The sequence below is a fragment of the Sylvia atricapilla genome, chromosome 2 (genome assembly GCF_009819655.1).
Source record: "Sylvia atricapilla isolate bSylAtr1 chromosome 2, bSylAtr1.pri, whole genome shotgun sequence".
Lineage (NCBI taxonomy): Eukaryota > Metazoa > Chordata > Aves > Passeriformes > Sylviidae > Sylvia > Sylvia atricapilla.
In genome coordinates, this window is record NC_089141.1 from 112,279,090 (window position 1) to 112,293,522 (window position 14,433).

The 14,433-nt window shown below is 43.9% G+C and overlaps 1 protein-coding gene and 2 long non-coding RNA genes across 3 annotated transcripts in view; 1 reads left to right on the forward strand and 2 right to left on the reverse strand.

Moving 5' to 3' along the window:
• Positions 1-14,433, reverse strand: part of LOC136358216 (uncharacterized) — a 234,548-nt gene that overhangs the window by 76,117 nt on the left and 143,998 nt on the right. The gene's annotated exons all lie outside the window — the stretch shown is intronic.
• Positions 530-2,229, reverse strand: LOC136374777 (uncharacterized). The gene is made up of 2 exons (XR_010745973.1): positions 2,030-2,229; positions 530-846 (listed from the first exon to the last, which is right to left on the reverse strand). It is a non-coding gene; the product is annotated as an uncharacterized lncRNA (long non-coding RNA).
• Positions 2,684-14,433, forward strand: part of BRWD1 (bromodomain and WD repeat domain containing 1) — a 43,562-nt gene continuing 31,812 nt past the window's right edge. The window contains 13 exon segments of the mRNA XM_066314167.1: positions 2,684-2,819; positions 2,953-3,011; positions 3,146-3,175; positions 3,358-3,417; positions 6,443-6,593; positions 7,410-7,508; positions 7,716-7,876; positions 8,083-8,304; positions 9,663-9,763; positions 10,360-10,430; positions 11,499-11,599; positions 12,229-12,269; positions 13,015-13,113. Coding sequence (XP_066170264.1) covers positions 2,762-2,819; positions 2,953-3,011; positions 3,146-3,175; positions 3,358-3,417; positions 6,443-6,593; positions 7,410-7,508; positions 7,716-7,876; positions 8,083-8,304; positions 9,663-9,763; positions 10,360-10,430; positions 11,499-11,599; positions 12,229-12,269; positions 13,015-13,113 — 1,253 coding nt within the window. The 5' untranslated portion in view covers positions 2,684-2,761.

Here is a 14,433-nt window from a genome sequence, read left to right on the forward strand (position 1 = left end):
CACCTCTAACTTGCTTTCTTAATCCATCAATACTTTCATTTGAGAATTTTACCATTTTTACACCTCTTCACTGCTACTTAATCTTGAACTTTTCCATAGGAAGTCTCCCAACCTGCTCCTGTTCCATCCCATCACAGAGCAGACTTGGCTCTGCCTTCAAGATCTTGGATATTTCCGAGTTGGAAATTGATGCCACTTTTCTAACTCACTTCCCCCAAGATCCCCTTCCAGGTACCATATTTGTTGGTTTAACTTTAACATGATCCAGCTCCATGGTATTATTTACTCTCTGGTTTTGGCAAGTTCAACTCACCAGTTAAATAAGTAATAAACTTGCAGTTAAATCCCCCCCAAATAACCAATCCCCCCAAAATAACCACTCGTCCCTGCTTTTACAGAATTAAAACAGTCTAGTTTAGTCAAATGAGAGTGTTTTTTGTGTTTTGGGTCTCTGGGGCTGTGATCCTCTGGGCTTTCAGCATCTCCCTCACATCTGTTACCCACTGCTTAATTTATTGTAACTTCTCAGTACTGCTCTGTCCTTTATTTGCTCTTCAGCTAAGGACTGGAGAGGTGCAGATTTCCATCCACTGGAGCACAATGTGATTGAAAATACAACAACAGAACAAAATTTGTTTCTTGGAAGATACTCTTTTGTCTTTAGTGCTAGTTCAGGTTAAGGGAATGATAAATAAAAATAATTTACTTCAGGATTCTAAAAATGCATTTCAAGGTACCAGAGATGGGGAATGAAATAGGGAAAGCAGACTTTGGGTTTAAAATGTAACACAAGTACAGCCATTGCTGTTTTTATCAGAGTTCCTGCTGGGCATGGCTGAGAAACAACTGTGAGAAACAAAGATAAAGAATGGGTTGGGTTGGAAGGGACTTCAAAGATCACCCAGTGCCACCCCTGCCATGGGCAGGGACACCTCCCACTGTCCCAGGCTGCTCCAAGCCCCAATGTCCAACCTGGCCTTGGGCACTGCCAGGGATCCAGGGGCAGCCACAGCAAATCTGGGAATTCTATTCCAGGGCCTGCCCACCCTGCCAGGGAACAACTCCTGCCCCAGATCCCATCCAGCCCTGCCCTCTGACACTGGGAAGCCATTCCCTGTGTCCTGTCCCTGCAGCCCTTGGGAATTGTCTCTCTCCAGGTTTCCTGGGGCTCCTTCAGGCCCTGCAAGGCCACCCTGAGCTCAGCCCAAAGCTTCTCCTGTCCAGGCTGAACAATCCCAGCTGTGGCAGCCTTTCCTTCCAGCAGAGCTGCTCCAGCCCTCTGCTCATCCTGGAGCCTCCTCTGGACTCTCCATACGGACCATTTCCTGGCTCCCAAAATCCAGTCTCCAGGAGCCAGGCTCCAGGGGGCAGAGTTGTGCGGGTTTTTTTTGGGTTTTTCTTCATCAGTGATTCCAGGGAAGCGGTGCTGCTGGAGTAGTTGGAAGATGCCCCTCCCCAAGCTGGTGTTTGGGGCAGCCGAGGTACCCCCAGCATCCCCCATGGAGCTCTGCTGTCACAGCAGGAGAGTGGCCTTCCCTAACCTCCAACAGCGACACAACACTGATGCTCCCAAATCTCTGCTCCATGGGACACACACACTGGGCAGGCACCACGCGGGGCAGTGCACTTTGAATCACATTATCACAAAATCATTTAGCTTGGGAAACACCTCTGAGATCATCGAGTCCAGTCTTTGATCAACCACCTTGTCAACGACCAGAGCACGTCCTGTCCTTCCTTGAACTCCTCCAGGAACGGGGACTTCGACACCTCCCGTGGCAGCACATTCCAATGCATGATCACCCTTTCAGCGAAAAAATTCTCCTCCTGTCCCACGTCAGCCTCCCCTGGGCCAGCCTGAGGCCGTTCCCTCTGCTCCTGTCCCTGTGCCCTGGGAGCAGAGCCGGACCCCCCCGGCTGTCCCCTCCTGGCAGGGACTTGTGCAGAGCCACCAGCTCCCCCCTGAGCCTCCTTTTCTCCAAGCTCAGCCCTTTCCCGGCTCCATTCCCTTCTCTGGATAAGCTGCAACCTCTCGATATCCTCCTGGCAGTGAGGGGCCCAGAACCGGTCACGGCACTGGAGGCCTGGCAGCACACGGCGTCAGCTCCGTCACAGCATCGCCCCCCGGAACCGGCTCTCGGTGCCTCGCCGCGGGTCCCGGGCGGGCTGTCCCGGTGCTAGGAAGGCCGAGGCAGCGGCAGCAGCCGCGGTGTTCCCGGGGGCGATGGGAGCAGCCGCGGTGTTCCCGGGGGCGATGGGAGCAGCGCGGCGGCCGCCGGCTTCTCCCCCGCCGCCCTCAGCGCCGCCGCCAGCCGCGCTCAGCCCCGCCCCCGGTGCGCGTCACCGCCACCTTCCTCGCGCGATCCTTCCGCGCCTCCTCCTCTTCCTCCCCTTCTCCCCTGCTCGTCACCAGGCGCGTTCCCCGCCATCCCCCCCCCCGCCGCCCACCGCTCCGCTCTGCGCGTATATTGGCCACGGCCACACGCCTTCTCCGCTGTTCCGCCGGCGCGCCCGGTACTGCGGGAACTATTTTCCACCGCCCCCCCGCGGGCGCTCCCGGCGGAGGTGTCAGCGGCGGCGCCGTGGCGGGTGGTGCGGCGGCGATGGCGGCGGCGCCGCCGCCGAGGCTGCGCTGAGGGGGGAGAAGGAGGGAGGGAGCGCTGAGGGGAGCGGGGGGGCGGCCGTGAGGGGAGGGAGGAAGGGAGAGAGGGGAGGCGCTGACAGCGCCGTGCCGAGCCGGGCCCGCCGCCCTCAGCCCGCCATGGCCGAGCCTGCGGCCTCTTCCAGCTCCGGCGCGTCGTTGCCTCTCATTGAATCAGGTAACACCGCGGGCCGGGGTGAGGAGGTGCCGCCGGTGCCGCCATCTTCCTGCCCCCCCCTCACATTCCCCCCAGGATGGGTCACGGCCGCCCCCCGGTTCATCCCCCGTGTCTCTTGCCGTGTCTCTTTCAGAGCTTTACTTCCTCATCGCGCGGTTCCTGAGCACCGGGCCCTGCAGGAGAGCGCTGAAGGTGAGTCCGGGGCGCGGGGAGCCCGCGCTGCCCACAGAGGGGCTGGGGGCGGTGGGAGCAGCCGCGGCCCCCGCCCTGGAGGAGCCGAATCGTGGCTTGTCCCTTACTCTGTGTTTTTTCCCTTCCCTCCGCAGGTGCTGGTGCAGGAGCTGGAGCAGCACCAGGTCTGTGTGGGCTCTGATGAAATCTTGCTGTAGTCAAAAGTTTCCTTTGCGAGTCATTCAAGTTTCTGCCGCTGTCTCAACTTTTCCCCCCTCAACACACATTGTTTGGGATGTGGTCTGTAATCCCTCCTTTCCCCTTTAAGCGCTCACGGTTTGTTTTTTTGTTTTTTTCCTTTATTTAGTTGCTTCCCAAAAGGTTGGATTGGCAAGGAAATGAGCATTATAGAAGTTACGAAGAATTGGTGAGACTTTTCTCTTTAAGTCTTTTTATTTACGGTGATAACATTGATGTTAGATCCTCTACCTTTAAGAACAGGCCCAAATCTTCACCTTCCAGTACCATTCTGCCTCTGAACACCGGAGTTACTTTAGAAAGAGCCTTTAATTTCTTCACATCAGACTAACAAAAACACGAGCGGTGGTTTAAATTGAGGATATTGTTTATATAGCAGAGGTGGAGCTTGGCGTTGTGCAGTGGTACATGCCGCTGCCTACATGCAGACAGGAGCCAATCTCCAGCGAGGTTTCATTTCGGAGTTTCAGGGGCCAGGTTGTGAGGCACGTTGTGATTTGTCGGTATTTATTTTCTGCTCGGTTTCTTTCAGCCCCCCTCCAACAGATTAGGAAATGAAATCGCTGATCAGAAACCGAGGGTTGGCGGTTGTGGTGCCTGTGAACGTGCTCGTATCGCCGGCTCCTCGCTGGCCGTGGCTTTGTTTCTAACGTGCTGGAAAGATGGGGGGTGATCTTGCCACGAAATGTACTTTCTGCCCTTCCACGGCTGGCGTGGTGTGTTCTGAATTGTTTTTACAGAAGGCAGAGCTGTGTTTTGGGGCTTAATTTTGCTGCTTCTTAAATGGCAGAGAGTTTGAATGCTGGTGAGTGATGGCCTGGTGGTACTTCCCCGTGCCCAGTGTGATTTTCATTCTTTTTTTATTGTGTTTGATTGTGTTTCCTTTAAAGAGGTGTTTATCCTTGCTTTTTCCCACCTAAGGTTCAGGCATTCCGGGTTAATTGACCCATTGTTGCAGTGAACTCCCTCTTGTGAGGCACTTAAGGATCTCAGGGTCGTATTTGCATAGAGAAGGAATGAAATGTTGTTCAAAACGTGTTCTTAATTATTTAAGTATTGCTCGAAATGATTAGTTTGAGTTCTCTGCTTGTCGTTGTGGTCAGTTGAGCAAGCAAGGTTTTGGATCAGTTTTTTTAAAGTCCCTAAGAAGCCTGGCCTTGAATTTAGGCAAGATGAAAGTAGGATTAAGCTTAAAAAGAATTCTTGGGAGTTTTTTTGTTGCTTCATTGTTCGTTTCTTAGTCCATTTCTTCTGACAAAAAGCAGGGTGTTGGGAGATCCCATGTGTGTATTTTTCTGATTTCAGGGCTGCTTTTTAGCTGTGATTATTCAGGATATACTAATTCTTTAACATATTCTGCTTCTGCCTCTTTTTCATGCACAGTTTAAGGGAAATCTCTGCACAGGGCAGTGCTGTTTCCAAATATCCAAATGAATCTTCTCAGTGTTTTAGTTTCTGGTCTTTGAGGGACTCTGGGAACCTCTTGTTGCCCTGGTCTCACTCTGAATTTGCAGAGACCACAGACAAATGCAGTCATGTGGTGTAATTATTTCTATTTCACTTTGCTCAGCTTGGAGTTGCAAGTCTTTGAAATAACTGTTCCTTCTGAAATCTCAGCAAAACTACTTGAAAAAGAAAGGAATTGCAAGGTTTTGCAATTTAGAAAATATACTTATTGCTGATGGCATGCAAACAAAAAGGGTTTTAGTGTTTGGCAGAAAGCACGCTGACCTTTCTGTCCTGAATGCTGTGGCTGGTACTGCTCTGTACCAATTCAGGAGTCAAAATTGATAAAAAAATTATGTCCATCTGCATTTTGTAATCTTTAGGCTACCAGATATGCTTCTTACAATCAACCTTGAGCATCTGATGGGCTGATTTGCTTGGACAGATTTGCCTGTGGGGTAATGGGAACTGTTTTACTGATGTTATCACCTCTCACCCCGCCAGGAGTACAACCTGTGCCCCACAAGCTTTATACCTGGATTTTATTATTAAAAACAAGTGCAAGGCCGGGACTTAAACTGTACCTTCTGAATGCTCAGTGTGCATTTGGGCAACTTTTTGGCAGTGTTTGGTATTTTTATTCCCACTTTTGTGACGAGTGGATCAGCCTCGTTGGGACACTTTGCTCATCGGAGCTCAGTCATTCAGCTGAGGGAACAGCATCAGCAGCACGAGCTCGTTCTGCCTGTGTGCTCAGTTACCTGGGCAAGAGGCCACATACCTGAGCTGGTGTGGCCCTGAGCTTCTCCTCAATGGATTGGCTGGGAATTCTCTGGCTGCTCCAGGAGCTGCTGGGGCTCCTGCCTGGTTTGTTCATGGCCAGGTCACACTGGAGGGAGCGTGGGGCTGTTGATCCCCAGCTGCTTCAGACCTCCCCAACAGCTTCAGTTTATGGTTCTGATGGTTTGCTCTACTCAAAGCTGTTCAAACTCTTGCTTTGTGTCTTTAACTTCTGCGTTACTGTGGCTGATAAGAATAAGAATTTTTCAGATTGAACTCCCAGAAAGAAAAGGGGAGGGAATAAAATAATCAAAACCCTCACACATCTGTTCTTGTCTGAGCCATCTGAGTGTGTGTGGGGGTGTATTTTTTTTTTTAGGTTGCTTGATGCAGATAGTGTGGGATCATTCCTGAGCGTGGGGATGACAGGTTTGATCCTTGCATTAAGGAAGTAGGGCACACTTAGGCTGTGTAGTACTGGTTCTTCAAGGAAACTGTTTCCAGAGAGATTGTACTCAAACCTGCTGGTTTGCAGTTCACTGAACAAGTTCAAGTAGTAGCTGCATAAATTCTTGTGCTTGGTTGCAACCACATTTTCTGTGATGTTGAGTTAGAGGGGTTTGAGTTTTATTTCTTGTTTTTAGTACGAATAATAGTGTGGATTGGGGAAAGACACTCAGTGTAGGGTGCCTCACAAGTTGGTGCCACAGGGGTGATTTCTGCAAACTTCCAGTAATAAAATACTGATATGCAGTGAGCAACTTTACTCCAGTTATTTTTACTACAGCTCTCCCTGGCTTGCAGAGTATCCACTGAATTTACCTGATCAGAGCTTAATAGAATTGATTTTTCTCTGAAAGTTGAACTTTAAAGAAAAAAAATCAAAATATACCTATGCATACTGATGCTTTTAGATTCATCTGTTCTGGGTGTACCATCCTTGTTTTTAAACGTTGAATTTCTGTCAGGTGCTGTCCAACAAACATGTGGCTCCAGATCATTTATTACAAATCTGCAAACGTATTGGCCCCATCCTGGATAAGGAGATCCCACCCAGTATTTCCAGAGTGAATTCCTTACTTGGGGCAGGGAGACAGTCCTTGCTCCGGACAGCAAAAGGTAGGATCTTTGTTTGATGTGAGTGTGATCCATTGTCACGTGTGCAGAGTTAGGGTTTGGGGAATAGTGTGAGAAAGGCAGAAGTGACACTTTGGAGGTGACCTTGGGATCACAGGGTGGTTTGGGTTGGAAGGGTCCTTAAAGATCATCCAGAGCCACCCCCTGCCATGGGCAGGGACACCTCCCACTGTCCCAGGCTGCTCCAAGCCCCAATGTCCAGCCTGGCCTTGGGCACTGCCAGGGATCCAGGGGCAGCCACAGCAAATCTGGGAATTCTATTCCAGCCCCTCCCCACCCTCCCAGGGAACAATTCCTTCCAAACATCCCATCTAAACCTGTCCTCTTTCAGCTTGAAGCAATTCCCCCTTGTCCTTTCACTCCAAGCGTTTGTGAAAAATTCCTCTCCAGCTTTCTTGGAAATCCCCTTTAGTTACTGAAAGGTTCTTGAGATCATCTCCTTAAATAGCTTCATATTAATAACTACTCATTGCATTCCTCTATAAGTATTCAGGACAATGTTAAAAATCAGTTGAAATTTTAGATTTTAGTGTTGTGTGAACTGCAGGGGTACCATCATTTAGGAGTTTGGTGATTGGCTGTGTTGGTTTTTTCTCCTCCTGTTACTATGAAATGGATTTTTCTCTTTAACTCTTCATTGTGTGTGAGGAGTTTTGGGGCAGTTGGTGCCTGGGTTTTTTTGTGGGTTCAATCCTGTGTTTGAGACCAGTCTAGATGGGCTCTTTGCTGTGTTTTGGAACTGCAGCTCTCTTGGCATTTTAAACAAATACTTATGATGAACTTCGACTGTTTTTGCAGACTGCAGGAACACTGTTTGGAAGGGCTCTGCATTTGCTGCTCTTCATCGAGGCAGACCCCCTGAAATGCCTGTGAACTATGGCACCCCACCAAACCTTGGTAAGCTCCTCTCACCTCTGCCCACTGCTGCTGAGCACGTCTGAAATACTGTGTTTACACACAGAAAAAAATTGCAGATACCACAAAACCTGACTTGATGAAATCTGAAAGTAATTTCTGATCACTGTTTAATATTATGGCTGTTGAAAAAACCCAAGTTTTAGCAGAGACATGTTTGAAACATGATGTGATTCCTCTCTGTTGTAGTGGAGGTGCACAGAGCAAAGCAATTAACTGGATATGCCAAGTTCAGCACTTCATTCCCAGGAAGTATGTACCAGCATGTCAAGATGCACAGGAGGATCCTTGGCCATCTCTCTTCTGTATACTGTGTTGCATTTGATAGGACTGGACACAGAATATTTACTGTAAGTTGATGAAATACATCCAACTCTTTTAGATGATACAAGGAGAAGAGCTTAGAAATGGGTGTTGTGCAAAAAAAACTTCAGGAGATAAATATCAATGCTGGTAAAATTAAGCTCCCTCGCTGCGTTTAAGTGGAACAATTTGCTGTAATTAAAGGTCACAAAAAGCATGTCAGAAGTTGTCCTTGATGAATATTTCTCTCTAGGGCTCAGATGACTGTCTGGTGAAGATCTGGTCCACTCACAATGGCAGATTGTTTGCCACCTTACGAGGCCATTCAGCAGAGATTTCTGACATGGCTGTGAACTATGAGAACACCATGATTGCAGCTGGCAGCTGTGACAAGATGATCCGAGTGTGGTGTCTGAGGACTTGTGCACCAGTTGCTGTCCTCCACGGGCACACAGGGTCCATCAGCTCACTGCAGGTAGGGGGCTTTTGAAAGGTTTCTGGATATTAAAAGCTGAAATTAATTCACTCTGGCTGCCTATGGGAGTAGTGAAATCTGAATGTGTAAATATTCATGTCAAATCACAGGATAAACCTGCTTAAAAACAAGTGAATTCCTTGTCACTCCTGAATTCCTACCCATTCATCTGAAGATAATGACAGGAATTCTTCTTCATTTAAAGATCACTACCTAGAGTACTTGAGTTGTTGGAACAAAAGGGAATTTCTGGGAAATATCATGTCCTTTTGTTGTCTCTTACTGGAAGCATGATTTACTATTTTGTATAAATAAGTTCTGATCTGGTATATTATTCGTACAACTTTTGGGATGTGAGTACTTGTTTTAATCTCAAAACCAGGAGATTTTTCAGTGTGTATTTCAGTGTGTAGCGTGTGTATTTAAATGTGAAGGTGATTTGATGTGCTCTTGGTGGTCCTTTGAATTCAGTCTAGTTTTGGCCTTTAATCCCTTAATTAACACAGAAATTAGTAGCTCATTATCCAGGTTTGGAGTGTTTTCCAGTGAGGCCAACAGCTTGTCTTGAGGGGTGAAGAGTGGCTTGTGGAGCTCAATACAAACAGATAATTTTGCCATTTTTTTCCCCTCAAAAATGCTGCCTCAGAGAGCAATTTTCATATCTGCACTTCCTGTGCCATTATTTGCATTTTTTAGTTTGGTTGGTTTTTGATGTCTAAATGCTTGTGGTGCTTCTTTTATTGTAACCTGTGGATTTTTTTAATTTAAGCTTTCTTAACAATACCATAATTGCAAGAAGTGCAATTTATGTGACTTTCCAATGATAGCAATTGCTGAAGAGTTTAAACAAGTTGTTGTCTGTACGTTTTCTGAAGGGGAGCTCTGTGCATAGAAATAAATCCCATGTCTTGAAGTATTTCTGAGGAATTCCCATAAAATTCTTACATGATGCTAAGTTACACATTCAGACTGTCTCACATATCGTGCTCTGCTGAATTATTTTCAAACTACACCTGTCTCTTCAAGCTTCCCTTTTTTCAGTCTGCTGTGCTCATTATTTCATTCATTGCCAGGATTTTCAGTGAATGATTGTGGTCAGTGAGAACATTAACCCAAAAACCACTGAAGGAATTGAGGGTTTTTTAACATAGTAATTGAAACACAGACCACAAACTTATCTTAAAGTAGGGGAGGTATTACTTTGTAAACACTAAAAAATGAGCTACCAGCAACAGCTCCAGCAGTTTGAGGTGAAAAATCCAAAACAAATCGAACTTCCACATTAATTTTTTTCAGAAGTTCATGAACAATTCTTAAATCTCTGTTCTTGTGTGTTTTTTTTGCTCTCCTCTCTGTAGTTCAGTCCCATGGTGAAAGGCTCCCAGCGATACATGGTCTCCACTGGGGTGGATGGAACTGTTTGCTTTTGGCAGTGGGATACAGATTCCATGAAATTCAAGTATGTGAATGGTTTGCTGATTGACCTTTATGCCATCCTAGGCTTGAGTAAAAGAAGTCAGGTGCTTTTCACTTTCTGTGGTTATGAAAATGCTGTGCAAATCATGTATTCCATAGTTATTTTAAAGTGCCATCACCAACTATATACTTTACAAATAAATGTTGTTCCACTGACTTGGGAGATTAGTTGGGAAGTACATTAATCTCTTTCTTCACTGAAAGTACAAATGTGGGGCAACAGGAATGGCTGGAATTGCAAGTATGTTGGAAAGTATAATAAAACTTAGTGATGGAGTTGGTTTTCCAACAGTCTTGTAGTTTTAGGATGTTTCTTAAAGAACTTGCATTCAGGATATCTATGTTCAGGCTAGTTTGGAATATTCAATATCTGATTATTCTTTGTTTGTACCCCCAAAAAATTAATTACTACCAAAAAAGAGCCCTAGGATGATCAGTGTGTGTCTGGTGTTGTGCCACATCGTGGTAGTTGGTATAAAGTCATCCCTGTTTGAAGAAACATCCTTTTATGTTTTGAAATGTTGCTAAGAGCCAAGTTTTGGGTGGTGTGGCCTATTTCAAACATCTTTTCTTTTTAAGCACCAAGCCAGTGAAGTTCACAGAGAAACCCAGACCAGGGGTTCAGATGCTTTGTTCTTCCTTCAGTGTGGGTAAGTCAGGTGGAGGTTCAGCCTCATGCTTTCTTCTTTTCTCTCTGGTAATACTCCATTGTGACATCTTTAAAACGGACAAAACCTGCAGTTGTGAGTAAATAACTACTCAGATGTGCACTGTTAGCTGTGACATGATTAAATCATGGGACTTCCCTTAGCTAACAGTGAAAGACTGTTGAAGACTTTGGTGATTTCACAGTAGTAAAAGTCACCTAATAACAGTTTGCTTCTCTCTGTCTTTACTGCATTTTTAGTTTTTCCTTAATCCCCTCATGCAGTGTCAAGGGTTGGCAGAGTGGGTTCTCTGACATCCCACAGTCACCAGTGGAAGTGGTTCCTGCCAGCAGGAGCTCCTGATCCAGTGCCAGGGATGCTCATAAAGATCTTCCTCTTTCAAGGAACCAGAGATGGATCTTTAAAACAAGAACCCTGGCTTCTTGTTTTCTTTCACTCAGTTCATGTGCATTTCAGAAATAAAAAGCAAATCAAAGTGTAGCTTGTTTAGGATAGAGCCCTGGCTTGTGTTGGGAGAATGTTTTTTGACATTTTGCTTGTTTGGGTTGTTTGGGGTTTTTTTTGACAGCACTTTAGAGGCAAATCTTGGAATTTCTGCCACCACAACTAAATACTGGTGTGCCTACGCTGGTGTACTTCACCTGACTGGTTTACTCAACATTCCAACCTAATTTTGATGCTGTTCACTTGCACAAATGAGGCACAGACTGCAGTGAGAGTCATCTGCATAATTCTGATTATCTAGAACCATATTCCCCACTATTGAAGCTTCTCTGTGCAATTTAATGTGAAAAGCTCCACTATTACCCTGATGATGTATTTTAAAATCTTTTTAACACTAATTTATTTTTACTATGGGAGAACACTTTCTGGGGCAAGAAAGGGATTTCCTTCCACATATGTGTGTCAGTGGAAGAGCATAAAAAATGTGCCATTTTTCAAACAGTTGTGGGTTGGTTTTTTTTTATTTAAACCAGGCCTCTGAGAAATGATGGTGACCTGTTTTAATTTCTTCCATAGCAGGTTAATTATTATTTGATTTTTTTACAGGTGGTATGTTTTTAGCAACTGGCAGCACTGACCACGTCATCAGGATGTATTTTTTTGGCTCTGAAACACCTGAGAAAATAGCTGAATTGGAAAGTCATGCTGTAAGTAATTAGTTAATTAATCATTTGAAGCAGCACTGTGGTCATCACAAGGTGATTTTATGAGTGGGTTTTTTAGCAATGCTGTTTAATTAATTTTGTTTGCAATAGTATTTCCTCTACTACAAAATCTGACTCTTATTTTTGTTGCATTGATAAGGCTTGATCATTCCTTTTTTTTTATGTGGAGGAGACTTTTCCACTCTTAAGACAATAAGTGTGGTATCTGCTTTTCCTGCAGTTTTTATTGTGATAAAAACCCCAAACAATTATTTATTTATAAGGAAAGTGCAAGTAGGAGTAGGAACAACAGATTCCTCACCATTGTAGCTAACTTTAGGTATTGGAAATATATTTAAATATGATTCAGTTGTCAATCAGTTGTTATTTAATCTCTTAATCCTTCATGTTTAAATTCAGACAGTTTTTAGAAGGTACATTTTAAAGAAATAATGGTTAGTGAATCCTGGGAAGTGTTTGGACTTGGTTTGCCTTGTACTTAAAACTCTTAGAAATATCTTTTTTATTTTTTCTTCATTATTTCAGATTTTACTAAACTCATAACTGTCAAAAAAAATCATGCATCCTGTTTCAAAAATAAAATTCCTAACAAACTCTACTTTTACTTACAGGACAAAGTTGACAGCATTCAGTTTTCTAATGGTGGGGACAGGTATGTTGAAAGATGCTGAAATATGGACAAAAAATACATAATTTTGGAATTAAGAATCTCTTACTGGATGTTCCCAGTAAGAAAAATCAACTTACTTAGAACTCAGGAATTTTTTGAGCATAATTAAGCTCCAGCTGTTCCAGCTTCCTGTTGATCTATCTTAGATTATATTTTTGGCCTGGCTGGGGTTTCATTTACCTGGAGGAATTTTACCACTTTTTTATGTACCCAATGTCTTTGTGGCCTCATAAATCTCCTTTTCCTCCTCCTTTCTTTTCAATTTCACTGAGTGTTGTATAGGAAATAGGAGAAATGCAGTGAAAATGGTCAAAAATAAATTGCAACCTTTTCATCTGATTTGTTCATTTCTCTACTTCAATATCTGAAACTCTGCATGAGTAATTACATAAATTATATTAAATAATTACATAGATACATTAAAATCCTGTTCTGAGGAGGAGCTGAGGATAAATTTTTGAATTGAGTTAAACTTTGGAAGTTGCTTCTCTGTTCTTCATGATTTGATGACTTTATTCAGTTTTCCAGTTCAGAAAAGTTCTTTCTCAGTTTTCTGAAATGAAACTTAATGGAAAAAATTCCCTAAACACCAACTGAAGATTTCATTTCAATCACTTCAATCAATCTTCCACTGCAGAATTTATGTTGTGGCAGTGTGTAACCCTGAACATACTGTAAAGTAAAGTTTTTTTGAGGATAAACAAATTAATTTTTAATACTTTATCAGGTTTATAAGTGGCAGCAGAGATGGAACAGCTCGGATCTGGCGTTTTGAACAGGCAGAGTGGAGAAGCATTTTGTTGGATATGTCTGATCGGCTGCTGGGGTAGGTGAAGCGTTCACCCTTTGGTTTCTTTTGTGTAAATCCAAAAGGATTGAAAAAATTACTCAACTGTGAGAGTGAGAGCAACATTCTGGTCAGGTTCTGTGGTCTTGGGAAGGGGTGAATTGAGTGTTCTGGTGATGTGATAATTGCTGAGTTGGAGTCCATGCTTTCATTGATTCCTAAGTGTTCTTAAAGCTCTCAAATGAACTCTGGGCCAAATCAATTTTCTTGCCTCTTTTCAGGGGTAAAAAGCTGAACAGCAAGAACCCACCTGCTCTATCTGGGTTTTAGTCTGACACCTGGTGTGTCATGGGAGAAATATTTTTAGATGAGTAAAAATCAAGTAGGTGGTGACCTATTTGTAGGAGAGGCTATGACATAGAATAGGTGGCTTTCCTCAAGGACTCACCTTGCTGACTATTCCCATTTTCTGCTTTTAAAAAAGTGAATTAATGAAATGTTGGTGGCACCCAGTATTAATGTTATTGGAGATAAAAATCGGTGTTACATGGTGTTGGGTAAACGTGAAGGAGGAATGATTTACAGGAGTGCACAAGGTCAGAAAGCTTCCACAGACTCTGAACAGAAATTAATCTAGGTGATTAAATGAGATTTTAATTAAATGATTTGTAGGTGATTAAATGAAAAGCCAAACCTTGGGTACATGACTTGATTGCAAGGTAACTTTAGCCTTTTCCTGTGATGAAAAAGACCATTTAAGAAACCTGATTTTACAAAGGAGGAGTCATTAATATTTGAGATTTGACTGTGGTTTTATAGTTGAGAGCCTTTGTAAGAGGTCTCTGCTTGAAGCGGAACAAAGATAATCCCATGTGAAGGTGTTTCAAGGAAAACTGATTCCTTTGCTTGACTAAAAGGCTGAGGGGCAGTGTCAGAGTATCTATAAATGTGTTCTGGGGAGAGAATAAGGGAATAGATTGAGGTTAAAACAAAATGTATTTCTGTATTACTGTATTTCTGTTGGGACTCATTAAAAAATGCTTAGCTAACGTAGACATTGGCTTGGGAATCAGTTAGCTGGAAAAAGCTGACTGTAAAAAGTCCAAAATTTTAAAATTTATGTTAGAACTCTCATTGTAGAGGAGCCAAGATTCCATGAAAAAGGAAAGCGTTTTGGCCTTGCCTCTCAAATGGGAAAGAGATTATCAAGTGCTTTAAAATTTTAAAATCCAGATTCGCTTTAAATGAAGGATTTTTTTGTGGACAAAGTTTCAACCCAAATTTAATTCTTCACTTCCTTTCTGTTGTCTGATGATTAACACAAGAAAACGGATTACTGTATTTTCATACAGAAAGGGG